General features: G+C 44.2%; 1 protein-coding gene across 1 annotated transcript in view; it reads left to right on the forward strand.

Annotated features, from left to right (window-relative positions):
- Nucleotides 1-18,328: 18,328 nt before the first annotated feature.
- The window catches only part of LOC119169589 (guanylate cyclase soluble subunit beta-1-like), a 124,188-nt gene continuing 114,633 nt past the window's right edge, over nucleotides 18,329-27,883 (forward strand). Inside the window, exon 1 of the mRNA XM_075887293.1 lies at nucleotides 18,329-18,465. Coding sequence (XP_075743408.1) covers nucleotides 18,463-18,465 — 3 coding nt within the window. The 5' untranslated portion in view covers nucleotides 18,329-18,462. The remainder of the gene's footprint in view (nucleotides 18,466-27,883) is intronic.

The raw sequence follows: 27,883 nt of genomic DNA on the forward strand, positions 1-27,883 counted from the left end.
GGGCTCCGCAAATTTCGACCACTTGGGGTTCTTTAACGTGCACCCAAATCTGAGCATACGGGCGTACAACATTTCCGCCTCCATCGGAAATGCAGCCGCCGCAGCCGGGATTTGAACCCGCGACCTGCTGGTCAGCAGTCGAGTACCATAGCCACTAGACCACCGCGGCGGGGCAGCCGTCGATCTTACCTTTCTTTTGGGAATAATTACCTTTCTTGGGAATCGTGAAAGCATTCTGTCCACAGTGAATTGCACGATGCGGGTTGTTTTATTTGAAGAGATATTTTTTTTTCACTCACATTTCTTTCCTTTTCGCATTTTGGTCACTGTACATATAGTATATTATAGTATATGATACATCATGCCACCCTAATTTCGTTTTTTTTCTTTCCGTTACTAAAGGCGAAATTTAGAATGTTGGCTTTTGTGGTTGACGCGGGTTTATATAAAAGGTTAAAATTTAGTGTGCTATGCAGAAAAAATAAGAGAGAAAAGCAAGTATGCTATAATTTTCTGGTGGCGGTATTTGAAGCGTTTGGCATCAGCACCTTCAATTCATTGAAGGAAAACTGGATAATTTAACAGTTGCAACTACGCATGAAGTTAGAGAAAGCTAACCACTACAGCTCACCTTAAACTAACGCGAATTGGCACAGAGATGGAAGCTGTTTCAGTGCTCTACGCACCGTAATTACTGTCTTGATTGGTGCAGGGAAACCACCCAGGTGGTCCAACTCCGGACTACGCAAGTGTCGTGTGCGGCTTGGCCAACTATATAGCACGGATCGTCTTACGACTCTGACGGCATTCGTGAAATTCTTCTTTATATCATCTGACAATGTAAAACATGGCACATTGATTCTATTCATTCAATTTATTTATTCATTCTTTGATTCATTTATTCGTAAGACACCTCAATGGGTCGGTGATATTCAGCAACAAGCTCGGGAGTAGCACTAGGTTACGTGCACTAGGTGTGGTATTTTGATAGAGTCTGCCTTGTGGACTGTCCGCTTTAGTGCATGCACATTGAATATTACTCAGGAGGCTCTATTGACTAATGCCAATTTTTAAACTTGGTCGAGTCAGGTCGTGCTGCACGAAAGTTCATTTAGTATAGTTTACGACATTCGCACATATTCAACAGCGAGTCAGCGATGGCTTATCGACATTTGGATAACTGTCACATGATTATTTGACTGCTGAGCTGCTACGACTGTGGTATGCCGTGGGTCGTCCATAGAAATTGATCATCCTAAACTTGCACGCGATCTACCACTACCCAAGCTACTGGTGGTTAACAGCGGAAGCTGCAACGTTTGTTCCTTAATCAGTGTTCGCCTCCCGTGTGCTCTCTTGTTAATTTTTAGTGGTGCAGTGTGGCGATTGGTGCGATTTGACCAGTTTATGTGGCACATGTAGGAATTTTACATTGTAGCAATAATGGTCGAGGTTTCTCTACAGGTATAAAAAGAAAGAGAGAGAAGAACACGAATTTAAAATAGTATAAAAAAGAGAGCAAACATAGCCACGTTTATACGGTATAGTATAGCAAAAGGCAGAAAAAGACAAGTGAAATGATAAATGCCTAGTCAAATCAGGGTGAGCTAGGTAAATGCCAGCTCTGTTTTGTACCAGTCTTGAGCGAGATAGTGCAAGTTGTGATCATTTTTTCAGAAGCCTTACTTAGTTGCCCAACGTGTAATCCAGCTGACGGCACTGTGTTCACGTGATATTCCAGAAAATCGGCCCATTTCAGGGATTTCCTGGATGTTCAGGAGACCGATGTCGAGGGGGTGCAACGTTACCCGCGTTCCGACAACAGTCGCAGTACAGAAGCCTGCATTACTACAGAATCGCACGTCAACAGTATTTCCCATTCAAGAAAAGTGTGTTGGCACCGAAGAATAACTTGACTTCAGTTACAGTCAGCTAAGGCATAGTCGCCAGCCAAAAGCAAAAGAGCGTATGCGGGATCATGTACGGTAGATTGAAAAATGGTCGAGCCAGCGCTACTACATGCTGGTAAGTACACTGGGCTTCTAACGCTTGTTGAACTCAATAACTTTCAAAGCGCATAACTCATCGTGATTGTCTTTTGTAAGGCACCGATGCAACAAAAGACATGCCGTACTATTTCATAACTGCACCTTCTTTTCTCTCACTTCGCTTCAGAAAATGTTACATTGTAAGGAAGTGGTTTGACATCGCACTCGTTAACTAGAAGGACGCTTTTGTTCGAGAAAACATGGTAGGTAGTCTCGGCTTCTGCCGAGTGGCCACGCTATAAACGACCACTACTTTCCTCGTTCCTCCCCCAAGTGTCGAAAGGCGGCATGTGACGATCGCTTCCTTAAATAAACGCCATCATGTCATGGCATCGCAAGCTGAGTCCATCTGTTACTTTGTCACGCACACGCCACTATCGCCTGCTGCAGCGTTTCAAACCCGAAAAAAAAAAAAGAGGAGGCGTGATGAACAAGCACCTCCCACGTGCCAGTAGTATACGCGGCCATTATGCGTTCATTTATAAAGATTATGCGCAAGAACTTAATTTTGATGGCCTTTTAATGACACTTCGAACAGTACAAGACGTGAAGGGGCGTGTTTGTACACTACATTCATTTTAAACCTGTCATTGCGTGTCATTGTTATAGTTTCTCCACGAAATGGCTCCCCAGAGTATGCCTTTAACGACTGGCGGGGGCACAAGAAATCTGGAAGTGATAAATTTTGATGAAGCAATGTTAATGGTAAGCGCTGCTCAGGAAAGGAATTAGGGCGTGCTCTTTCAACGAACATACCTAAAGAAGGCTTCTCAGTGAAGACAATCTCTAACGTACTGGCGCTTCAGTGCAGTCTTTCTCTGCTCTAGTTGCAAAATCGTGTGCCGAACAGTGAGGAGAATGTGAAAGCGTGTGTGCAGGGACGGTGAAGTATATCCGATACATGGTGTGCTAAGGTTAGCAGAATGCTTGTGTTCGAATACTAGTGGGACCCTAAGATTTATTCTTTGCATTCGTCCGGTGAACGCTGCCTACGGCAGCTTTTACTTAATGCTGTAAGAATAATTGTGTAAGAATAATTTTGTAATTGTAAAAATAATTTTGTAATTTTGTAATTGTGTAAGAATAATGTGTAAGAATAATTTTGATAGCTTAAGGTAACCGGAAGATACAGAATTAGAAAGAATATAACGATAATCGCTAATAAACGTGTGGCGCCCGAGCCACACGACATCTTGAGGCCTGTGGTGCGGCCTCACCGGTAACCACCGCCGGGAACGCACTCCCTCACCAGAGAAGGATTGGCCACCCTGGTGCAGTATCTGGCCACTACCTCCCACATGCATACGTCGAATAACTCACGGCCCTCAGTCCCCAGCAGCTGCGAATCGTGCAGGATATGGAAGTGGTTGGCAAGGTACGATGCAGTGACCATAGAATGGTACGGTCTCGAATTCGCCTGGACTTGAAGAAGGAACGACAGAAACTGATACGCAAGAAGCCAATCAATGAGCTAGCACTGAGAGGAAAAGTACAGGAATTCAGAGTGTCGCTGCAGAACAGGTACTCGGCTCTTAGTAATGAAACCAACCTTAGCGTAGATACAATGAATGATAATCTGACGAGTATCATTACGGAGTGTGCAGTGGAAGTTGAAGGCAGGGTAGTTAGACAGGACACTGGCAAGCTTTGCCAGGAAACGAAGAACCTAATTAAGAAGCGTCAAATCATGAATGTGTCAAGTAGAACAGACAAAATAGAACTGGCAGAGCTTTCGAAGTTGAATAATAGACGTAAAGTATGCGATGTAAGAAGGTATAACATGGAGAGAATGGAACACGCTCTGAAAAACGGAGGAAGCTTCAAAGCAGTGAAGAGGAAACTTGGGATAGGCAAAAGTCGGATGTACGCACTAAGGGAAAAAGAAGGCAAAATAACTACCAATATGGATAGGATAGTTAAAATAGCGGAGGAGTTTTACAGAGATCTGTACAGTAGCCGAGACAACCACGACCTTAATACTATAAGAACTAGCAGTAACCCAGATGAGACCCCACCAGTACTGATAGAAGAAGTCAGAAAAGCTTTCGAGAGCATGCAAAGAGGCAAAGCTGCTGGTGAGGATCAGGTAACATCAGATCTGCTGAAAGATGGAGGACAGATTGTGTTAGAAAAACTAGCCACCCTGTTTACGAGGTGTCTCCTGACGGGAAGGGTACCAGAGTCTTGGAAGAACGCTAACATCATCTTAATACATAAGAAAGGAGATGACAAGGACTTGAAGAATTACAGGACGATGAGCTTGCTCTCTGTAGTGTACAAGCTATTTACAAAGGTAATTGCTAACAGAGTAAAGAAAACATTAAAATTCAATCAACCAAAGGAACAAGCAGGATTTCGAACAGGCTACTCAACAATTGACAACATTCATACTATCAATCAGGTAATAGAGAAATGCTCAGAGTATAACCAACCACTATACATAGCCTTCATAGATTACGAGAAGGCGTTTGATTTAGTAGAAATATCAGCCGTCATGCAGACACTGCGGAATCAGGGCGTAGATGAAGTATATATAAACATTCTGGAAGAAATCTACAGGGGATCAACTGCTACCATAGTGCTTCATAAAGAAAGCAACAGAATACCAATCAAGAAGGGTGTAAGGCAGGGGGACACAATCTCCCCAATGCTTTTTACCGCGTGCTTACAGGAGGTTTTCAGAAGCCTAGAATGGGAACAGTTAGGGATAAGAGTTAATGGAGAATACCTTAGTAACCTGCGCTTCGCCGATGACATTGCATTGCTGAGTAACTCAGGGGACGAATTGCAACTCATGATTACGGAGTTACACAAGGAGAGCAGAAAGGTGGGTCTTAAAATTAATCTGCAGAAAACGAAAGTAATGTACAACAACCTCGGAAAGGAGCAGCGCTTCGAGAGAGGTAATAGTGCACTTGAAGTTGTAAAAGACTATGTCTACTTAGGGCAGGTAATAACCGCAGAGCCTAACCACGAGATTGAAGTAACTAGAAGAATAAGAATGGGGTGGAGCACATTCGGCAAGCACTCTCACATTATGACAGGTAGATTGCCATTATCTCTTAAGAGGAAGGTATATAAGAGCTGTATCCTGCCGGTACTTAGCTACGGAGCAGAAACCTAGAGACTCACAAAGAGGGTTCAGCTTAAATTGAGGACGACGCAGCGAGCAATGGAAATTAAAATGGTAGGTGTAACCTTAAGAGACAAGAAGAGAACGGAGTGGATTAGAGGACAAACGGGGGTTAAGGATATCATAGTTGAAATAAAGAAGAGGAAATGGACATGGGCCGGGCATGTAGCGCGTAGACAGGATAACAGCTGGTCATTAAGGGTAACTAACTGGATTCCCAGAGAAGGAAAGCGGGTCAGGGGGAGACAGAAGGTTAGGTGAGCAGATGAGATTAAGAAGTTTGCGGATATAAATTGGCAGCAGCAAGCATAGGACTGAGTTACCTGCCGGAACATGGGAGAGGCCTTTGTCCTGCAGAGGCCGTAGTAAGGCTGATGATGATGATGACTTAATGCTCAAGCGTTAAAGCTACCCTTGTGTGTTCTCGCCGTTCCTCGGTAGATGGAGTGGAATGAAAAAACTTTATTTCGGTCCTGCAGGACGCGCTTAGCGCTAGCGGGCGTCTCCCACGTAGGGACCGACAGGGAGTACCTGGCGGCCGCTTCGTGGGCCTGCTGGACGGCCCATCGCTGGTCGGCGAGAAGTGAGCTCCTGAGGGACCTCTCCCACTTGTTCCTCGGTAGATATAAATTTTATATCACGTGTGGCTCATACCCACATACTAGTGGCACGCACCTGCCCCAGGGTGTGTGTCACTGCTTTTTAGAGAGTGTTTGATGACGTAGGCGACGAGATCGTGACATTACTCATGTCATGACCATCGATTTGTATTTGACAACCCATCTTACCTTCCCGTACTAATTTCGGTTTACCCCAAGTTAAGGAGATGATCATGAGAGCACGCAGACGTAGGCGGATAGATAGATAGATAGATAGATAGATAGATAGATAGATAGATAGATAGATATATAGATAGATAGATAGATAGATAGATATATAGATAGATAGATAGATAGATAGATAGATAGATAGATAGATAGATAGATAGATAGATAGAAAGATAGATAGATAGATAGATTCTAAAAGTGCTTGCAGTATGCTAAAGAATTCTTCGCCTTTAAAAGTGCTGCTTAATGAAGAGCTGCTCCTCTATTTAAATCTGCTGTACCATGGGGCACCGTGGCAGATGAATGAAAACATCAGCTCTCGAAGTGAAGAATACGCTTGAGACTCAGTGGCTTGAAGTATGGCAGTCATTAAATGGATGCGTGGGAGGTACTTAGAAGGTACCTAGACTTTCCGTAAGATTAAGCAGTCATAGGTCTACTCAAGATGCACAGAAACATTTGTCAGAGCGAGATCAAAGCAGTTGCTCAGTTGTGCACTCTGATCTCTGGCCTTTCTCTCTCGGTGGGTTGCACAACGTTTACAACCTGGCTAACCTCCCTAAATTGTCTTTCTCTTCCTATAATGAATATAAACTGGCTGCTCTTATCTAAACCACCACTAAGGCCACACATTCCCGTTTATTTCGTTACATAATATATTTTGACATATGCATATGAATGTCACATCTACTGCTAGATATGCGTCTAAGGTTATAGTATATAGACGGCTGCATAGATCTATCAATGATAGGGCCTGCACGGAGATTAGGAAAGCACGAGTAAGCAATATAAACTTCTTACGTTAGTGAGCCTGCATTCCCGAGGTAAAGCATTGTAACGTAAGAGAAAATTCGCAACCAGTGTTAAATGCAACTTAGTAAATATAAGTCACAAGCGTTGCTGAAACCTTGATTTGAGGATACTATGTGTATGAAGAAAATTTGCAGCCAGTGTTAAATGAAACTCAGTAAATATAGGTCACAAGCGTTGCTGAAACCTTGATTTAAATATACTATGTGTATGAACAACCATAAAGCAACACCGTACTCTGATGCAAGAGTAGACGTACCATAAAGAAACGTATTTCGTCACTCTGCCGTTAAAGGGAAGCGTGTACTCGCAGTAATAAAAGGCTTATTGTACATTGATGTGCGAGGGGTTGGACAATCTCTATTGGTGTACAGAAAATATACTACTGGTTTACGGGGACGCAGCTATGTTAACTCTTGCTGACACATCGCCATCTTTACACATAACATTCATGAGTGTGAATAAAGCTTTAAGGCAGTTATATTAGCTAACATACCCTTATAGATTCAGCACATGGCAGGTCAAGCGCATAAATTGTGTCAGCATGCACGTAATCAAAACAGGTTCTCTATATGCACATTTTCGTAGTGTCATCATTTGAGGAGAAAAATGACAGGCTCTGCACACCATAATTATAGGGTAACCTAAACAAGTGCTCCTGCGTACACAGCTAAATGTGATTCAGGAAAACCAGAGGCACTGTCGGACCAGCGGTGAGTACTAGCTTTTTTTACTCAATTTCTTTGGCACACACAAGTTTATGGTGATGAGAGTTTTCGCGTAGGTCCCACGGCACTTAGCCGTAGGCCAAATGAATTACGGCTCGCTTAACCATCTTCGCTGTGAAAAAGTAGCGTCATGCCACGCAAGCCTTCGTAAGAGCTTACCTGAACTATTCTGGGGACTAACATAGTAGCATCTAGGTGATTTCCTAGCCATCTAGCTAGGTGATGCAGGCTGTCACTAGGTTGCTTCTAGGTCATTGCTAGGCCTAAGGTTGGTAATGCTCTGTTGTTAGTTCCTAATATTTAGTGCAGAGACGTTCGTGTTGAACCACGTACAGTGACATACAGGATAGAGATACCGAAACTCCAGAGACTGAAACTCGCACCAGAACAAAGCAGTCACCCCCCTCCCACACACCTACGGGCTCGTCTTTATTGGTGTACGCTTTCTATCGCTTAGCGGCCCCCTCGCAGACGCCGTTGCTTTTTCCGTTCCCTAGTGCTCTCTTGTTATACGTGTTCGGGGTCCCCGGCTTACCTCCGTATAGTTTCACAGCCATTCTTTATGGCTATCTGCTGCTTTTTTATTTTCGGTTGACCAGTGGAAAGTATTGGTATTCACCCATTATCTGTGGCCCATAACTGTATATATGATTTTGGCATTCTGATTGGCTGCACATTGACACATGCTCGTTTTATGGTGATAGTTTTTGTCTCCCTTTTATTGGACCAGTGTTGGTTAACAGGGGCACAGGCAGAAATGTTTCTCGGGAGGAAATCACCTTCTCAGTGGCCCATACTTTTTTATGATCACGACAGTTCTTGCGTAGGCAGCACCGCAACTACTCGTTGGCCACCCAAATTATGACCAGCCTAAACATCAACAGCTTGACTAATGAAACAGAAAAATCCGGAAGACCATTCAGCGGTGTAAAGATGATAACCAACGAACCTTCTTTTTACAAGTGCCCAGATATCGTAGCGGTCTATATGAGTCAGTCGTTTTCATATTGCAGTCCTTGAAGAAAAGCTGACAAATTGAAAGTACAGCGTCACCGTATGCGACCGTTCTCAGACCTAATAAAATACAACTGCGTTTCATTTGCATGCGTGCACAGGTAACGGAAGCCAAATCACGAATGCTGAACAGGTTTCTTCTCGTGGTGACCGAAGCGTACGCTCACTTCCATGCATGAACATAATAACAAATAACAACAGAAGCTAGCGTACTTACAAACACTTAAATCAATTCCTTATCCAGATAGAATCACATTTCAGTGAGCATTAGAAAAAAAGCTGCGGCTATCTGTTTTACCAGTATAACGGTACAACTTCCAACCTTTTTAAAGTATTTCCCAGAGCTATCAAACGAGCACGCTTTCTCGCTATACGTCGTTCTTCATTCCTTAGTAGCTACATGACCATTTGGTCTGCTGAAGCAAGCCAGCGAGTTTGCTAGATCACCCACAGTTTATTTTCAAGCTGTCACCTAATGTGAAAAATGTTGCTGAGTATCAACGCCCACCTTTTTTTTCCCTTCTGCTGCGGTGTTTTCGAAAAATGCGCGTTCCATCGCATCGCAAGTAAATTGAGATTTGTATTCCACGCTCACGGTTGCCGTTGGCGTGTTTGGTTTCTGAAAATGGCTGGCACGTCAGCTCTCAGCCACCGTAGAAATAGCCACAGCAGACTTTCCGTGTCCTTTTTTCACTTAGTGTTATTGAGTGGAATTCATTATTGGCAGAAGCAGCAATTTTCATACATTTCGGTGTTCGCAAAAGTTTCTTTTACTGTGATTAAAAAGAGAGGCCTTCGTCACTGAAATACCAGAAAAGGGAACAATAAATACGAGAAAAACGAGGCATTTGGTGCCATCTACGAAAACATATCAATCCGTGAATCGCAAAGAAAAAAAGAGAGAGGTAGAGGGAAACACAATGAGGGAGTTGAATGAACGTTCAGCGTTATGAGTTACGCAAGTCTACTACGTGAAATCGAATTGTCCAAGATGTGGAAATAAGTTCTACAACTGCTTCACTGTCGCATTTCGCGTGGCACGTTCTTAAAAATTATGAGGAAATGCAAGACTTGAATGCCAACGTACATATCTGGTTTTTTCTTCCATCCTCCTGACGTCATTCGTGGACTCACCACTTTCCTAGGCTTCGTTGTGACTTAAAACCTAAAATTATGCTGAACTGAACAGGTGGGTACCCAAGCCTAATTCTTTTTCGGGCGTGCTCTTTAAACAAAGCTTGTAGTAGCTGACTTGTGAAGCCCAGTGAGGTTTGCTGAAACCCTTCTCACCCGCAGTTGGTAAGCATCAACGAAATACTATATATAAACAAGGTAAACGTACTGTTCCGAACTAGGGTTTCCGACCGCGTCCTCCCGGCCCATAAGAGAGTGCCTTTACTATTAAGCCACATGCCCATGGTTGCCCATTCTGTACTGATCAGATGCATAATTATGTGTTTGACTAATGATGCAGAAAAAAACGTGAAGCAGCACACTTGCTTTGGGTGCGTCACTGAAATATTTAGTGTCAGGAAGAACACATTTCAGGGGAATTTGGACTTTGAGAAGATTGTATCCTTAGCTGGCGTTTCTGAGATTGTGGAAGGCCTTTTCATTAAACATTTCTGCAGGCTAGACAACCCTGTGAAAGCCGTGAAAGACATGTCGATTCAGCCCACAAGAGCGAATATAATCAGGCGTTACAAATAAAGAAAAAAAGAGAAAAAGAAAGAAATTAAGAAGAAGAAAGAAAGAAATAAAGACAAAGGAAGCGACAGCACGCATAGTGCACGCCAGAAATGGCATTGTAACAGGCAAATGCATTACACGTGACGTGGATGATCCCTGCAAAAGCCCTAACTCCCTCATACAGTGGAGTGTTTGTTGTAGGGCCCGCGTTTTGCTGCATTAAGGGGCACACATTAATAAATAAAGGTAATATTTCCCTAGTTTTTATTTTTGTTGTTTTGTGCTAAGTAATTCTCACTAATTACTTGTACCATCTGTGGCGTATAGAGAATACCCCGGAGGGCAGTGTGAATACAAGCAAGTCGGAAATAAATTATCACAAAAAGAGTCAGCACAGAATGCTTTCATGCAAATGCGTGTAACGTGTGTATCAGATATCTCAATCTACAACAGTGTATCATAAAGATAAGTAAATATACTATTTGCACTGAGCACCCGCACTGGGGGCTCAGTGCATCTCTGTGATTACAAGTCCAAGCACTTCGCTCATTTGGTAGGCTTTTCGCATACCGAGGCTCTTGAATTAACCACAGATTTGAACTTGCTCTTACTTTTACTGCGGACGTTTTAAAATTAAGTGTTTCACCGACTTTTCAAGATTACGACTGTTGTCACAATCTGGGAATGCTCATGTGGTGCGGCAGAAGAAGTGGGATTTGTATGCGACATGCAGGAGTAACGAAACGAACGATATATATTTTTGTTTCTACTTCAACAAGCGCGAAGTTTCTTTTATTTTTTGGAGATTAGAGAGAAGTGGGGTACCGTGGGGGTCGCACAACCGTGCTCCCTTCTATGGAAAAACCAGTGCAAGTCTATATTCTTGCACTTGACGCGACGGTGTAGCCAGCCTCACTACTCTCGGCAGGTTGTGAACAGAAATCTTTGTCACAACACTAAACTTCGCCTGTGGTTCGAGAAACACCGCTGTGGTCAACTAATTGCGAAACGCAGTTAACCACTCATTACAGTCTTCCACAACCGCCACCATACGAGCCGCAATGTGTGGAATGTGAAATAAACAGTGTAGCAAACTGAAGCCAAACGTGTGCTTAACCTAATTGGGAAGCACCAACAGTGCCACGTCGGGTTTGACCTACTGCTAAACACCGCGGACGCACTTTCCAGCTTTTCCTGGTTAACTATTTGTACGAAGCGCTTGGGCGATGGCTTTTAGGGGCGAAGCTCCTTATAGCGGCACCCGTTCGTCCCTCGTAGTCGTAGTCGTAGTCGTAGTGTGTAACCAGTCTCACGTTTTGACTTGCAAGGTGGTGCCGGTGGGAGATTTCTCCTGTGCGTTGTTGACCAATAAAAAATTCGTAGCGTGCGCGTTAACTAAAAGCCAAATTCTCCTGTCTCTCATTCCCCATTAGCAGCCATTGGCATGTACATTGAGTAATATCAGACAAAAAAGGGTTTCTACGTTATACTCGCTGGGCGTAACCTCCTTGGTTTTACAAAGGTTTAGCGACCGTTGAGCCGCAGTGCCATGGATACAGTGAAGTAGTATATGCCATGAACTCAAGGTGGTTAAAAGTGGGAAGTAAGTACGAAGCGCAAGCCGTAAGAAAGTAAAAGCCGAATTTTCCTGTCGCTCATTCCCCATTAGCAGCCATGGGCATGTACATTGAGAAACATCTGACAAGAAAGGGTGCTACGTTATACTCGCCGGGCGTAACCTCCTTCGTTTTAGAAAGGTTTAGCGAGCGTTGGGCGGCAGTGCCATGAATACAGTGAACTAGTATATATCATGAAGTTGAGGTGGTTAAAGGTGGGAAGTAGGCACAAAGCCCAAGCCTTAAGAAAGTGTGCGTGTGCCACCTCTCGTTTAGTCCTTGGAATGCCCGCTGGATGGCGGTGCTTCTGTATCGGGAATATATGATGAAAGGATGCGAGATGGTGGTACTTGAAGTGTTGAATAGATGGACGAACGGACACACACACAGATGCATGGACGGACTCACGGATGGCTGCACGGACGGTTGGATGCATAGACGGACGCAGGAACGAATGCATGGACGAACGCAGGGACGGACGCACGAACAGACGCACGCACGGACGGGCAGATGGGCGCATGGGCAGCCACACAGACGCATGCATGGCTGGACGGAAGCAAGAACGAATGGACGGACGGATGCTTCGCCTCACTATCCGTCATTCACTCCGTGGATATGCTGTCATGTCTTGCTTTCTTTGATTACAACCATGGCGGTAAGCAAAGAAAACAGATAGCTTCAGATAGCGCTGTGTTTAGAAAAAGTGGTTTACGATTTAGAGTACTTTGTACACTACATTGGGAGATGTGTTTAAAAAATTGTGCGTGTAGAAAAAGTGAGTAACGATTTAGAGTACTAGGTACTCTGTCATACGCAGTGCCTCCGGAACCCAATTCATGGATTTTCTTGCGTAAAACATGAAATGTATGTTTAATTCACTCTTTTAGACGGAAGACTTTCGACGTCATTTGTAGTCAAACATGTGGATAGGATCCATTTTTTTGACCAGTTTTAACTTCTCTAATTCATTGCATTCTCTTTCAACTTATCAAACTTTAGTAAAAATATTTATTTATCAATGGCGAAAATGTTCACGAATAGTTGGCACCACACGCAAACAAGCAATAACTAAACAGCAGTATCAGACTAAGCTATCAGATTCTCAAGCGAAGAATCTGCGCAGCCTGATGAAGAGAGCTTGAGAGCCGACGTGGTCGCCCGCCTAGAGCTTGATTGACTGATTGATTGGCGCTCACTTCACTTGCTCAGGATAAAGTTTTGTCTTCTTATCCGCCCCCGCCTGATCTCCTGACCACTCCCTCGTCCGAGGCATGAAAAGGAGTACTCCGAGATACGAGCCTAGAAATACAGCTCCGGGCCATACAGCGAGCTGAGGAGGTGGCGGCCAGGCACGGCCAGATCGCCATTCCTCTGTGAGTTTTTTTTTCACTTAAATAAAGTTGTTTCTCTCTCTCTCTCTCTGCTGTCCTCTTCTTCTCCTCATTGAATGGGGAAATTTCAGTTATAGACAACGTTTTATTAGCAATGTTTATTTTTCTCTTTAGTTTTTCCTTTTTGATAGTTATATCTTTTTGATGACTTTTATTTCGTATAACAATAATATTGTTTCATAAGTGAAAGTTCCCACTTAATCCAGTCGTTCTCGGGTTAACAAGAAGAGCGTAGCGTGGCTGGAGGCGCGCGAGCCAGCAGGTCTTTCACTGTACGATCTGTGCATGCGGATCAAACAAGTACTACCGATAAGTATTGCCTCTATTAATGGTATCCAAGCAATATTCGTGTGGTTGAGGCAGATTTACGTTCTGAACACTCGGGCTTCTTTTCAACGGAGAAGACACACAGTATTTGAGCGTGACACTCTCGGTTCGAAACTCAGCACCCCCAAGAAAACATATCCTGTTTCCCAGATTTAATTCTTTCTAGTGATTTATTTTTGACGAAAGGCGAACGTACAGACAGATGGAGAGTTTCTTTGCTTGTTGAGTCGGCGCGCTCACCCTTTTAAAGATGAACATTAAAGCACCACTCTACAAGCGAGAGCCAAAAGAGCTAGAAATAAGCACGCACGCGCGCCTCCAGTACAGCTGCGCGTGCCTGTATTGAACGAAAGGGAACCCGTAAAGCGAAGAGTTATGGGCGGGACATAGAAGACAAGCGTAAACGATCCTTTGGGTACCTTACTGTACTTCAACTGTTTTGAGCCTGCCACTCGAGATAAACGAAATAAAAAAAGCGCAGAGAACGAAGACGTGTGTGCGTTGACCGTGATCGATAATAACGGAAAGGAACAGGGCACGCACACAAGCTCTGACACTCGTCGAAACTCGGGATTGATTGCGCGCATTCGAAAAGCCACAGGCAGGGCGGCTTGGCGTACCCGCACCCGCCTGTGTCCGCACCCGTGCGTAGGGTGTAAAAGAAAGCCTTGCAGCGCGCCATTTTGATACAGCCGCTTTCGTAGCGGCACCGCAGAGCGGGGACGACTGGCTGCGTTTTTGCCTTCGTAAATGCAGTCAGCGCGAGCGAGTCTAATTCCTAACGTTAACCCATTGAAATCGTAATTTCGGTCACCTATAGAAAGTTTGCATACAGTTATCTAGAGGGTTAATTGATCTATCAACCATTGTTAATTGAGTGTCCGTACTACTTAAAGTAACAATTAGATTCACGTGGAATACGTTTGATTTACATAAATTGTTTAGCTGTAGTAATGTTAACACTACAGACTTGATCCCATACAGGCTGTAAACGTGTATTCCGCAATAGAACGAAGGTAGTAATATTCTTCAGATATATCGAGAGATGCACTCTATAATAATACCGAGACAACGGCACAACCATTGACGTACCTAAGTTCACAATGTGGGGTGCATCTGTCTGTTACTTCCCTGTTTTGTAACGCATATAGATCACTCACCTTACCCTGACTCCCGTATCAAAGTAAAACGGTTTCAATTGAGGTTCACTGGTTTTCAATTTTGTAAAAGGGACAGATTATATAAAGAATACGAAACTTACGAAAATAAACCAGGGCACAAAAAGAAGTTGTCGAGACAGTATCTTTTCTACCTCTCTTTCTCTTGATTAATTTAGTGAACTTTCCCACGTATGGCATGACGACTCTATATTGGGAATGTGCTTTACAGGTCTGTAACCCCATTTGAACAACGCTTGCATATTGAGCACCTGAATAAATAAATCGATATTGGAGCAGTGCCCGCTCAGAAATAACTCAATTAGTGGCAATAAATTTACAAGCAAACGACAAAGCTGGAAAGTTTTGAGAGAGAGCATAATATGAAAACGTGGCGAAGGTTAATGCAGTGTAAAAGCGTCAGAGTGTACTAAATTTAGGCTGTACCCTTTTTTGACAATCTCACGGATTTCAAGAACCTCAAGAAAGCTCAACCTAATGGGCTCTTTCATAATACATTTTCTTTGTAAGTTCGAGCACATTTATATTTGATTAGACGTTTTCGTAGTACCAGACCTGACTTGTGACCTCAGTATTTTCTCGTTTCTCGAGCTTTGTAATTCATCACAATTGCAAATTAGTCACAGGAAGCCACAAAGGTTGATGACACAGGCCTTATTTTTCCTTCAGCCATTGCATATATACTACAATGGCTTTTGCACTGCGAACATGTATAACTACAGAAGTAATGTTACGAATTATACCAGGTAGTTCACACACTTTAACCAACCTATGATTAGGATACGCGGTAGTGATGAATCTGAATAAATTTTCTGCACCGAGTTTTTGTAACGCAGGCAAAAGTCAGTACGGACAAAATCGACAATAACGAACTCAGTTGAATGGAATCATCCCTGATATCAAGCTATTTTCAAACATTCATTTTTGCTTTGTTTCGCACTAATGTGTCATAAAGGCACATTTCACATAGTCATGGCGATACTCCCCGCTCCAATCTCGACTGAGTGCAAAAGAAGGGCATAATTGCGCCACTTGCTGACATGTAAATTTCCGCACCTGCGTTTGAAACATGCGATCCACCCAACCACATACTCCGGTTCTTTCTCGTGGTGTGGAGGAAAGCCAACATCGGCTCACATTACATGGGATTGTGAGTTAAGGCCAGCCAAATTAATACGCCTTAGATTCCGACGCGAAGATTCAGGACGGAGCAGTGGGAGACCTTGCTCACCAGCGAGGAAAACAAGGTCCAAGTGGCGCTCCTGAACAGGCGCAGTGGGCTGCTGGTGCCGGCAAAGCTCTGGACAAGGGGCCTTACCTAGAAGCTTTTATCACTTATTTCCTTTTTTTCTTTTTAATAAGCAGATTTTCATCTATTAAAATCATATATAAGGGCATAGAAAATTAACTGTACGGACTTGACTCGCGGCAATCGATGCGACTATACCCTCAATGTATTGGACTCTGTTCCTAATCAATGCATTGAACTCTGTCCGTAAAGCTCCGGTAAATTACTTATACGACACAAGTTTTAGATTTAAGTAGTGCTTCTGGTCATTATTTTCTTTCCGAATTTTTTTAGTCGTTCTAGTTTTTGCTATTTTTGTGTGTTCCTTCTATACTACTGTCATGATGGTGAGATAGCCGGCTCTGATGTAGCCCACTTTCCCAAGTTTTTTTTTAATATTTCCATGAAAAATGCCCAAAAAAAGGAGGATTTACGACAACGTTGAGAAAAAATAACCGGAACATCAGTGTGTACAGGACGCCCCTATAAATCAGAATTTTTTCGCTAAAGGTGACTTTTCCTAGTTTACTTGTGAGCGGGAGCGGTAAGATTATGAAGGCGCCGCGCAACTGGAAGCTACCAGCTGCCATTACAGGTCTTTTCCCAAGATTCCTTGTCTTCACGGCCGTCGGCTTATTTTGCACGGTCGATGTTGGCCTCTATACGATGCTCTGCTTCTTTTGTAAACGCGACGGCTGCAGTGAAATGCAAGATACCTGCTGTTCTCTAATGGCAATAACCAAGACAGGCAGGAGAAGAGAATAAATCTGAGGCTGCCGCTGCATAAACGATTTCAAGCAGCACGCCGAGTACCATGTCAAAGAGAAAGGTGGGCGTCCGATAAAAGCAAGCTAGAGGATTCCAGCGCCCAAGGAGCCCTCACAACTGCGTAGGATGTTGAGATGATGCTTACATCGATATCGTATTGTCTAGCGTACAATAGGCCCCGGCATATATACCGTACCATCAACTACAATCCGCAAAAATAAATACTACAAAAAATATATCCACTTGATGTCATGAGGTCGTAAAGAATTACCGGGCAGCCATCTTTCCCAACAAGATTGGTAGTGACCATGCAGTACATCAGCATTTTATATTGACTGAAGCCATACGTCCAACTAATCTCGGGTGATTTTTTTTGTTTTGTTCTCATTCTTCCCATTCTTTTTTTGCGAGTGCGATATATGCTGGTTTGATAGTGCACTGGTACGGTGTTGCATCTCGTCCGCACTCATATACCGATGGCGCAGCCGGGAATGAAAACCGTATTGTGAAGGTTGCCAACTACAGCACCCGAACAACAAATACAACAACAATGACAACAATTATGACAACAACAACAACAACACGACGACGATGATTAAGACGACGACATCACCAACAGCAACGACGACAGCAAAGATTGCAACAAGAACAACACTAGCAGCAACAACACCAACAACAAGGATACTGGCAACAGCAATGACAACAATAACAGCAACAACAAAGAAGACGATGTCGACGATGACAATCTTTACCAGTTGAGTCATTCCGTGTGTTTTCGCGACGCGGTGCACGGTTTTATTCGAATTCGACATTTCGGCGTCTCTGCTGCGTGAGAGAAAGAGAGAAGGTGATCGACGCTCGCGCCCCCTCTCGGCCGCACGGACCTCACAAAGCGTTCGTGGCCCGCCTCGGTTCGACGGCGCTCAGACTTCGAGCGGCGCCCAAACAGAGCGCCTGCGGCTGGGACCTCTCCCCAAGAACTGAGCCCGCTTTGAGAAGCATGTACTGGGACGGCACGTTAAACGACCTCATGGAGTATGATCGACGCTAAAGCGTTGTGACGGATGTTGTACGGCGTAGATGTGACCCAGACTCAGTGCATTCAGTGACTACAGAAACCTACGAAAGCTCCGAATTTTCGGGTCTCCTTCTATTATGTGAAACTTGGCCCAGAAAATGGTGCGTGCTATTGTTTACTAATCCAAAGAGGCGAGGCATACTGGAAGTAAACTGAAGACGTTGTCTTGTGGTTTAGTTTTCTGTCGGTAATTTTCAGTGACCTGAAGTACAAAAAGAAATTCAACCACGCAGACGCCAGCTACTTTGTCAGAAGAGAGCAAACTTTGAAATTTCCCGCAATAATTCATTGCATTCCCTGAAGAAACTATGCAGAAAACGTAAGAACACAGAAGAAAATGCAAACACATTTAACAGGAATACGAGACATTCTTGAAAGTGACGAGGAAGAAATCATCGCCCGTTGATCAAGAGATTTGTGTGAGAACATTTTACACGTGATCAACATTTACTGTTTCCAAAGGCTTAATACTCGGGCTACCTCAAGCGTAGACGTACTTGATGTGTGATCTCTGTTCTTTGTGAAAAGAATCGGATTTCTGCGGTGAAGTAAACGCCACGACAGAACATGGTAAGACAGATCATTTTTTTTTTCTCGAATTGGTTTTACTTGCTGTAGTGACGCAGGACATGTCTCTTTGCAGTAGTGAGCAATATTCAACAAGCTTTCGAAACAAAAAAACAACAACAATCGAAGTAACAACTTCACATAGAGATTATAGTGGTCAAAGTAATCGTTATCACGCAAATCTGTTTTCGGAGCTGTAATTTTGAGTAATTAATACGTTCCGGTGACATTTTTTTTCATTTGTAGCATTGCTGCATACAGTCATTCATTAAAATGTGCCCTTTTAAGGAGGTTAGGAAGCCGAACAGACACACAATGCGCCTCATGGTGCTGAAGAAAACGAAACTTTGAGAATTATCTGCCATAGTATCTTGCAAAACTTACGCGAAATAGAATAGAGTTGAACAGCGAGACAGTTGTGCTTGGCATGGTAAATTTTTTGAAAACAGAGAAAATATTACGTACGTCATTCCATCAAACTAAACAAAATAAAAGAAAATTGAAATGAATTGTTATCAGTGCTGAAAGCAGTTTTCATCTTGATGGCAAAGGCTAGCTTGGCGTCACAAGCTTGTAAAAGCGAATCAGCTGTTAGGCTTTACTAATTTACCAAGCACTAAAATTAGGCCAATAATTTTCCCACGAAGACATTACATGCTGCTCTAAGAACGCATGTTTAGGTGTAATGTGATAATGCGCACGAAAATGTTTTATTGCCATGTCGAAAGCTTTGACAGCATTAGCTGCTGTAGTTTTGCGAAACTAAATGTGCACATTGTAAGACTCACATCTATTCCTATGTTGTCATAAGTATTTTACATTCAGTATATATCGCAAATGAACATCCTCAAATTAAACACTTCTTCAAGGAAAAAACCTGGCTACCATGTTTGTACTCGTTGCGAACAGAATAGAGTGAGTTCGTGTGAAGCATTTCTTTCTCTTAATTTTTCACTATTCCCAATAAAAGTAAACTGCTGGAAGTATATGACCTGTTTTTTTTTTAATCTGACTGAAAAGTACGCGATAAATTTGATATTAGGGCCTAATTGAGCGCCATGATGTTATGATGGTATTTATGGTGAAGTTTCACACTACATAATTACGTATAATTGCAGTTGTTTTGAGCAGCTTGTAAAGAGTACCTTAAAATGAATACATGAATTAATAACTAAAATTATGAGAAATATGAGTCAGTAGTTGAACTGCTAGTCAGCCTACAAATTGTATGACACCTTAACTTTGTTTTGCGGTAAAGGAAAAGTCCTGCCGAATTTCGATGACTCGCCCTTGAGTTCTACGCTATTTTGATGTCACCGGTAAGCAGTTCACCAGCGCTGACAGTGCTTTCGTAGACACGGCTCGGCGTCCCCGGTGAAGTGTTGCCGAATACAAAGTAAAGACCCTGGTCATTCACTCTCACTCTCGACGATCGCTGACTGGTCAAAAACGCATGAATACAAAGGAAAACACATTTTGCTGGTTTCACAACAACAGATTGGCTAAACCAACGTTTTACAATTTCGGAGCAGGTTCCCACCATTGCCAATTTGCGGTGTAGGCGGATTCCACCTGCAGCGCAACGATTCTCGTCTACCTTTACTAACGCCCCACAGCGACGGCACCTCCCATTCACCTCACTTGTTTTCAAGACGTTGGTATATCAAAATGCACCATAACAACACATTCAAACTGGCTCTGCGGAACGAACATTAATCGTTTGAATGTAACGTTAGCGCTTTGCCTTGCCGCAGCTCTTTCGTAGTGGCCCTTCAGACGTTAAACATTACGTAACTGACTCTGTTTAGTACCGCCGGGAGAAATACGGAATGTCTACCATATACGACCAGCCTCAAAAAGGCCACGAGGTCTCTCATTCATTCACCCAAGGTCACTAGAAGGCGAAAATCGCTGTTTTTCATTCCTTCTCATCCGATGCATTGAACCTGAAGCTACCACACTACCTGCGAAAGTTTTGTGAACCTTGAACGGTTTTAGTCATGTGGTGTTGTCAACGTGTGATAAATTTTTGCATCACTAACGTTGACGCCTAAGGTGAATTCTCGTGATTGCTGAATATTTAGTAAATTCGATATAAAAAAATTGGCAGCATATCCACGCAGTGAATGACGGAGAGTGGGGCGAAGAATTTGTCCGTCCATTCGTTCTTGCTTCCGTCCATACATTCGTCCGTCTGTGTGACCGTCCATGCGTTCATCCAGCCGTCCGTGCGTGCGTCTGTTCGTGCGTCCATCCATGCGTTCGTCCATGCATACGCCCCTGCGTCCATTCATGAGTCCATCCATGCATCTGTCTGTGTGTCCGTTCATCCATCTATTCAACACTCCAAATCCCACCATCTCGCATTTTTTATCATATATTCACCATATAAAATCACCGCCATCCAGCGGACATTCCAAGGACTAAACGAGAGGTGGCACATGCACACTTTCTTACGGCTTGCGTTTCGAGTCTACTTCCCAGCTTTAACCACCTCGAGTTCATGGTATATACTAGTTCAATGTATTCATGGCACTGCGGCTCAACGCTCGTTAAACGTTTCTAAAACTAAGGAGGTTACATCAAGCGAGTATAACGTAGCAACCATTTCTTGTCAGATAGCGGTCAATGTACATGCCAATGGCTGCTAATAGGGATCGCAGCATGCGCGTTAACTAAAAGCCAAACGCTCCTGTCTCTCATTCCCCATTAGCAGCCATTGGCATGTACATTGAGCACTATTTTTCTATTGTTCAACAACGCACTGAAGAAATCTCTCACCGGCACCACCTTGGAAGTCAAAATATTATACTTGTTACACACTACAACGGCTACGAGGGACGAACAGGTGGCGCTATAAGGAGCTTCGTCTCTAAAAAAAGAGACTACGGAATCGGCCCATCTTTGAACCAAGCGACAATGTCATGTGATGACTTCGTCACGTCAAGTCTCGTTGTGTGACATCTGCTGACAAAAATTGAACTTGTAATGTAATAATTACGTCATGTGGTGTCGTCAAGCATTGATACATTTTCGCATCACTGGTGTTGACGCCTAAGGTGAATTCTTGTGATTGCTGAACAATTTAATAAATTCGCTTTTAAGAAATAACGAGCACATTACTTTGCCGATGACATCTAAATGAGCTGACAGCCTCGCGCGCTGTACGAAGGCATAATTTTTGCTTATTTGACACTTTCTTAACGACCTATGCACTGAGTGAATTGCAGCCAACACGCTCTAATTATTTTTGTGGTGTTCTGATACTGGTGACATAACTTTTTCCACGGTGGTGGGCGCTAGTCTGGGTTCATGCTCGCAAACAGGGGCTTCAGCAGGTTTGCCCATTAATGGTGATCGTTGAATTTGTAAGGCTGTGAATTGAACAAATTTTCGCTGACACATCACTGAAATCTCTAGAGACAAAGGGCTGCAATAATAGTACAATTATGATATCCTCAAGCTTCGCCCTAGAGAGTTTAACGTAATAGCGATATCTTGCACCCAGTACGTACTTCAAACAATTAATGCATGGGATCTTTTTTAACTTTCCGTGCACTCACTACGTCGTGTTAAGGGAATGTGCGAAGTGACGTGTGCGACTTTTGAAGGAGTTCACGGGCTTTAAACCATGAAGTTATCATATTAATCGCATGTGCTAACACCCGGTAGCAATGTACGCTTGTAACGCGCAATAATACTGCAATAATTTATGTTGCACAGTGAATCATGTATACATGACGCTTGTGTTCGTAAAACCCGAGTTACTTTCACTGAATATCTAAGCGGAGGACGTTATTTTCACTGCATTTACATGCAGGCGCGTCGCTTTGTGGTATAACCTCCGCTGGCTACGCATTTCACCCGGGTTCAATCCCCAGTCTGGCCCAACAGAATTTATTTCATTTGCATCTTTCTCGATTTTTTCGTCACCTACAAGATGATGATTTTTTCCTCGCAATCAACAGCGCCAGTGCCGAAGCCGGAATTTTTGTGAAACGAGTTATTTAATGCGATCGCGTTAAAATGTGCTCTTCTGGATAAACAGTTTCATTTATTTGCTTCGAATTACATAAGTGAAGCGCACTCGCGGACACGTGGCTGAATACAAGATTTAATTTATTGCATTACTACTTAGTACGTTATGAAAAACATATTATTCCCCCAATGCTTAATTTGCAAAAGTCTTTTAACGCGTTCTCATAAACACAAGCTGAAAGCCTCGTAATAAAGTCTCGTTAATATGTAGATATATAAAGAAAAATTGTGCACTGAGGGAAGGCTACTACGATGGTAATCATGCGAATAACGTCATCTTTCCTCCAAGCAGTAAAGATATTATTTCCTTCAGAAGGTAGGTAAAAGATCGCAAACTGCAAGTGAAGAATTATATTTTAGACTTCGTCAAGATACTTTAGATAAGCGCAATATAACTCATTTTCACACTTTCTCTTTTTCCTTTCTTACCTCTTTCATCCCTTACACTTCCTTAGTGCAGGGTGGCAAACATAATAATATTTTTCTGGTGAAGCTCCCTGCTTATCACTGAAATGAACACTAAAAAGCAAGATGATTTTTCGCGTATTAGTAAAGTATGATTTTAAAGTCCCGAAAGCACCACTTTTACTTAGTCATGACGCTTAGTAAACTAAAGAATGTGGTTGGCGACGCCACATTCACATTCCCACATGACGTAAGAAATTTTAAAGGCGTCCACTGGGTGTTCCGTCGCTTCCAATGAATAAAATTGAAGTACATTTTAATCAGTGAGTGCCTTAGATTTACCATACAAAGGTTTTAAAAAATTCATCATGTGATGGTACGAAAGTGCCGAAAACATGTTTTACAATTTACTAGGTCAGACGGAAAGATTTCGGCGCAAAATTTTAAAATCAAATGTCTGCCTTGATTTTCTCTGTTAATAGTGAACTTGTGGTAAGGAAACAAATTACAATATATTTCTCAGAATGCAGCTTGTAAATTTAAACAAAGTCTTTCTTCCTTTTTAGTGTCCCTTTAACATATCAGCCTCCAACTCAATCAGGCCTGTCGTGGTGACTGAGTCGAAATGGTATGCCAATTGTAAGCACATGAACGTGGTATGTAGGCCTACTTGAAATCATGATGCCTGATTTTCCGCGGAGCTTGAAAGTACGCAGGCCTATTGAATGCAGGCAGACAATCGCATGAGATGAAAATTACTCCAGAATTGTCTACCACCACATGCCTCATAATCATATCTTAATCTTAGTAAAAAAAATTTCGTTCTTGTTCAGTTATAATAAAGCTACTTTTACAAAAAAAAAAAACACCAGGCCTGCGTAGAATGTGTAGCACAGTCACAGTGAAAGCTAGAAGAGCGGCCTTTCAGCACCTTTTCTAAACACACTTTGGGTAACTGCTACGAGCACACTTGCTGGGTGCCTACTGCGCCATAAATAATCATAATTTTTTTGTGTATTAGGCAAGCATTCACTGTGCTATCCTTCGTCTTTCTTCGAAAACACGTGGTGTCCGTACGCACTTGCTTTGAATTTCGGGCAATTTTTTACGCAGTGGCTGCCGATGATGAAGAATTATGCCGGAAGCGGGCATGCGCCACAGTTAATAGGTGATCAAGAACAGGTTTTCTATTGGAGGGGGGGGGGGCATTGGACGATCCACTCGATATGCTATTCGCAAAGTGTGATCCCTGGTTATTTCTTTGATGTTCAAAAACGTTCTATTACTCATATCAACGCGATTCTTTTCTCGTCATAAAGCCTGCCTAAGGCCAGCTTAGAAGCGAGTTCGAAGCACCAGCGTGGCTCAGTGGTGGAATACTGGGTAGGCACGCAGCGGACTCGAGCGTGGCTCCCATTATGTCTTTCGTGTTTTCTATTTATGAGTTTTTGTTCTTTGTTCTTGCGTTACTGGTTACGGATAACGGCGGCGGTGAGGTCTGACAACTACGGTGACGCGCGTGACCCGTGTTTTGATCTCATACCAGCTTTCGCTGTGAAAACACAATGCGTTGCTTAAGCCAGACATAAATGCACTTTTCGCAACGTCCCCCCCCCTTTTTTTAAATAATAATCAGCTCAGTCCTTTTCAATAAAGATAGTTTTCGCCAGATGTGTATTCTGAAAAACGGGTTTTATAAGCTAAATTTGTACATTATATAACTGCGAGGTGCCGGCGATGACGCATAAATCCGTTATTGCATAACAACCACTGACGAAGTTATTTTCTCCAGTTTTCGAAAGTAGAGCGGATGTGAGACAATACAGGCACACCCCGAGCTACCGTTTTTAAATGTATAAAACTTTTAGTGAACTGCAGACACTTTAAAGCTGCCTGCCCAACCACCCACCCACCCACCCAACCATCCATCCATCCGTCCGTCTGTCCGTCCGTTCGTCCATCCGTCCATCCATCCATCCATCCATCCATCCATCCATCCATCCATCCATCCATCCATCCATCCATCCATCCATCCATCCATCCATCCATCCATCCATCCATCCTTATGTCAGCGATGTCCGAATGAATATAGTCAAGGCAAGGTTCAAATTTTAAGAAAAACTGTATTGTGGAAAGTTACAGGTGAATCGGCAGTGGTTACATGTATTAGGAAACTGGACTCGGTGCAGGAGCTCATTCGGATACGTCCGACGCCACTCGCGTCTCGGCTCACTCTGCGGTGCGTTGCTCTGCGGTCCCGGCTCGAATCTCGACTCGTTCTCCCCCCTTTGGCCATGCGTTGCTATGTGGTCCCGGCTCGAAGGCTCAGTTTTTGTTTTTTGAATGATCGTTGAACCAATGGGCAACCGCGTCGAGTGGATGCGCTCAGTGCTCGGAGTCCACGTTAACGCAGTGCAGCGTTTCCCGAGCAAGCACGGAGATGCTGCCGGAGAAGGAGGCGCTGCCGGAGAATGAGACGCTGCCGGAGAAATCAGCTGTGCGAACTCGAGTGCCGCTGACACATCCATCCATCCATCCATCCATCCATCCATCCATCCATCCATCCATCCATCCATCCATCCATCCATCCATCCATCCATCCATCCATCCATCCATCCATCCATCCATCCATCCATCCATCCATCCATCCATCCATCCATCCATCCATCCATCCATCCATCCATCCATCCATCCATCCAGTGTCAGCGATGTCCGAATGAATGTAGTCAAGGCAAGGGTCAAGGCAAGGTTCAAATTTTAAGAAAAACTGTATTGTGCTAAGTTACAGGTGAATCGGCAGTGGTTACATGTATAAGAAAACTGGACTCGGTGCAGGAGCTTGATTGGATACGTCCGACGCCACTCCCGTCTCGGCTCGCTCTGCGGTGCGTCGCTCTGTGGTCCCGGCTCGAATCTCGGCTCGTTCTCCCCTCTCTGGCGATGCGTTGCTATGCGGTCCCGGCTCGAAGGCTCACTTTTTGTTTTTTGTATGTTCGTTGAACCAATGGGCAACCCCGTCGAGTGGACGCGCTCAGGGCTCGGAGTCCACGTTAACGTAGTGCAGCGTTTCCCGAGCAAGCACGGAGACGCTGCCGGAGAAGGAGGCGCTGCCGGAGAATGAGACGCTGCCGGAGAATTCAGCTGTGCGAACTGGAGTGCCTCTGACACGGCCCTACCGAAAATTGCGCCTGTCCTCAGGCGTGCGTGTCGTTAGATGGCGATGGTTCCGTAACTTCTAGGAGCGGCTCTTTATATCTACGAAGCTGCTCCACGTTGACGATTTTTTGGTTGATCATGCCCGGTGTGTGGGGCACTCTTTGGATCTCGGCCCTGTTTCCTCAGACGAGGGCCGTTATCTCGAACGGACCTTCATAGCGAGGGTCTAAGGTGCCTCGAGCGCTCAACTCAAGCAGGACGAGGTCCCCCGTTATGAACCTCGGTGTTCGCCGCTTCCTGTCGTATCGGACCGTTGTTTTGTGCTGACGCTGCAGTAGCCTCTCTCTTGTCTCCGCACGTCCCCTTGCCAAGTCGTGTAGTCTAAGAGACTCGTCGATGTCTCCCTCGACTGAGGCGAGGTTGAGCTATCCTGGCAGTTTTGGGCCGTAGCCGTGCATGAGTCGAAATGGGCTGTGGCCACTGTGATGATGCTTCGTGGCGTTGATTGCTAGCGTTGCTCGGGGTAGTTTCTTCTGCCATTTGTCCTTGTTGTTTAGCATTTTGCGTAGCACCTGTTTCAATGTTCCTACCATTCGCGCAATCAGTCCGTTTGATTGTGGCCAGTACGGTGGGAAGTTCTGATGAGCAATTCCCAGTCTGTGATGAAATTGGTTGGTTTTCTGGTTCACGAATTCCTTTGATTGGTCCGTAACAAGGACGCTGGGAACTCCAAATCGCGGAATCCACCGGTTTGTCATGAAGTCAAGGTAGTGCGTCGACGAAGTGCTCGGTACGGTCCCGGTGTCCATGTATCTCGTGGCGTGGTCGATACACACGAGGTTGTGGTCTCCCTTCTCGTTTAGCGGACCCATGTGATGCAGGGATATCACCGCGTTTGGCTCAGTAGGAATATCGCGTGGGATGAGGCAACCTTCATTTTGTGTCGTGCGGGCGTTGATAGTCTTGCACGTGTGGCAGGAGTCAACATACTCGCGTATGTTCTTTCTCATCGATGGCCACCAGTGCTTTTGCTGGATCAGGTCTCTTGTCTTCTCGACGCCTAGGTGGCCGTTGTTGTCGTGGAAAACGATCATCACACTGCTTCGGAGGGCAGCGGGAATGACCACTCTCCAACGGACCCGTCCTCCCTCGAGAGATTTCTTCACTAGCATGTCGTTTTCGATCTCGTAGTCTGAAGATTTGTGCTTGGCCTCCTCCCGAAATCTTTTCCAGTCAGTATCCTTCTCCTGAAACTCTCGTAGGCGACTGTGTTTGCCGACCACTACTGTGTAGCAGTGGAGGTCTCGGGTCGAAACGCCCTGGTTGAAAGCCTCTGCAGATTCCGACTGCCTCGAGAGTGCGTCAGCAGCGGAGTTCTGGCGTCGTGGCTTGTGCTTGACGTCGAAGGTGTACTCTGCTAAGTCGAGCGTCCACCTCGCAAATCTGTGGTTGCTGGCTCCCTTCTGGACGAGGTATGACAAGCTGAAGTTGTCCGTGAACACTGTAAAACGAGGGCCTCCTCTCAGGTAGACCGAAAGCTTCTCAGTGATCGCCCAGTGGAGCGCCATGCACTCGAGCATATTAGAAAGTAGACCGCGATCGTGCTCGTTTAGTGATCTGCTTGCGTACTCTATGATTCGCTCCTTTCCGTCTTGGGTTTGAAAAATCACCGCACCCAGCCCGGTTGGCGAAGCATCGACGTGAACGTTAGTCGGGCAGTCTGGGCGGAAGCTCGCCAAAATCGTCGGGTTCTTCAGGGCGTGTTTTATGGCGTTGACGGTTGCTTCATGAGCGTCAGTCCATACGAAAGGAACGTCCTTCG

Source organism: Rhipicephalus microplus, chromosome 2, assembly GCF_043290135.1.
Source record: "Rhipicephalus microplus isolate Deutch F79 chromosome 2, USDA_Rmic, whole genome shotgun sequence".
Lineage (NCBI taxonomy): Eukaryota > Metazoa > Arthropoda > Arachnida > Ixodida > Ixodidae > Rhipicephalus > Rhipicephalus microplus.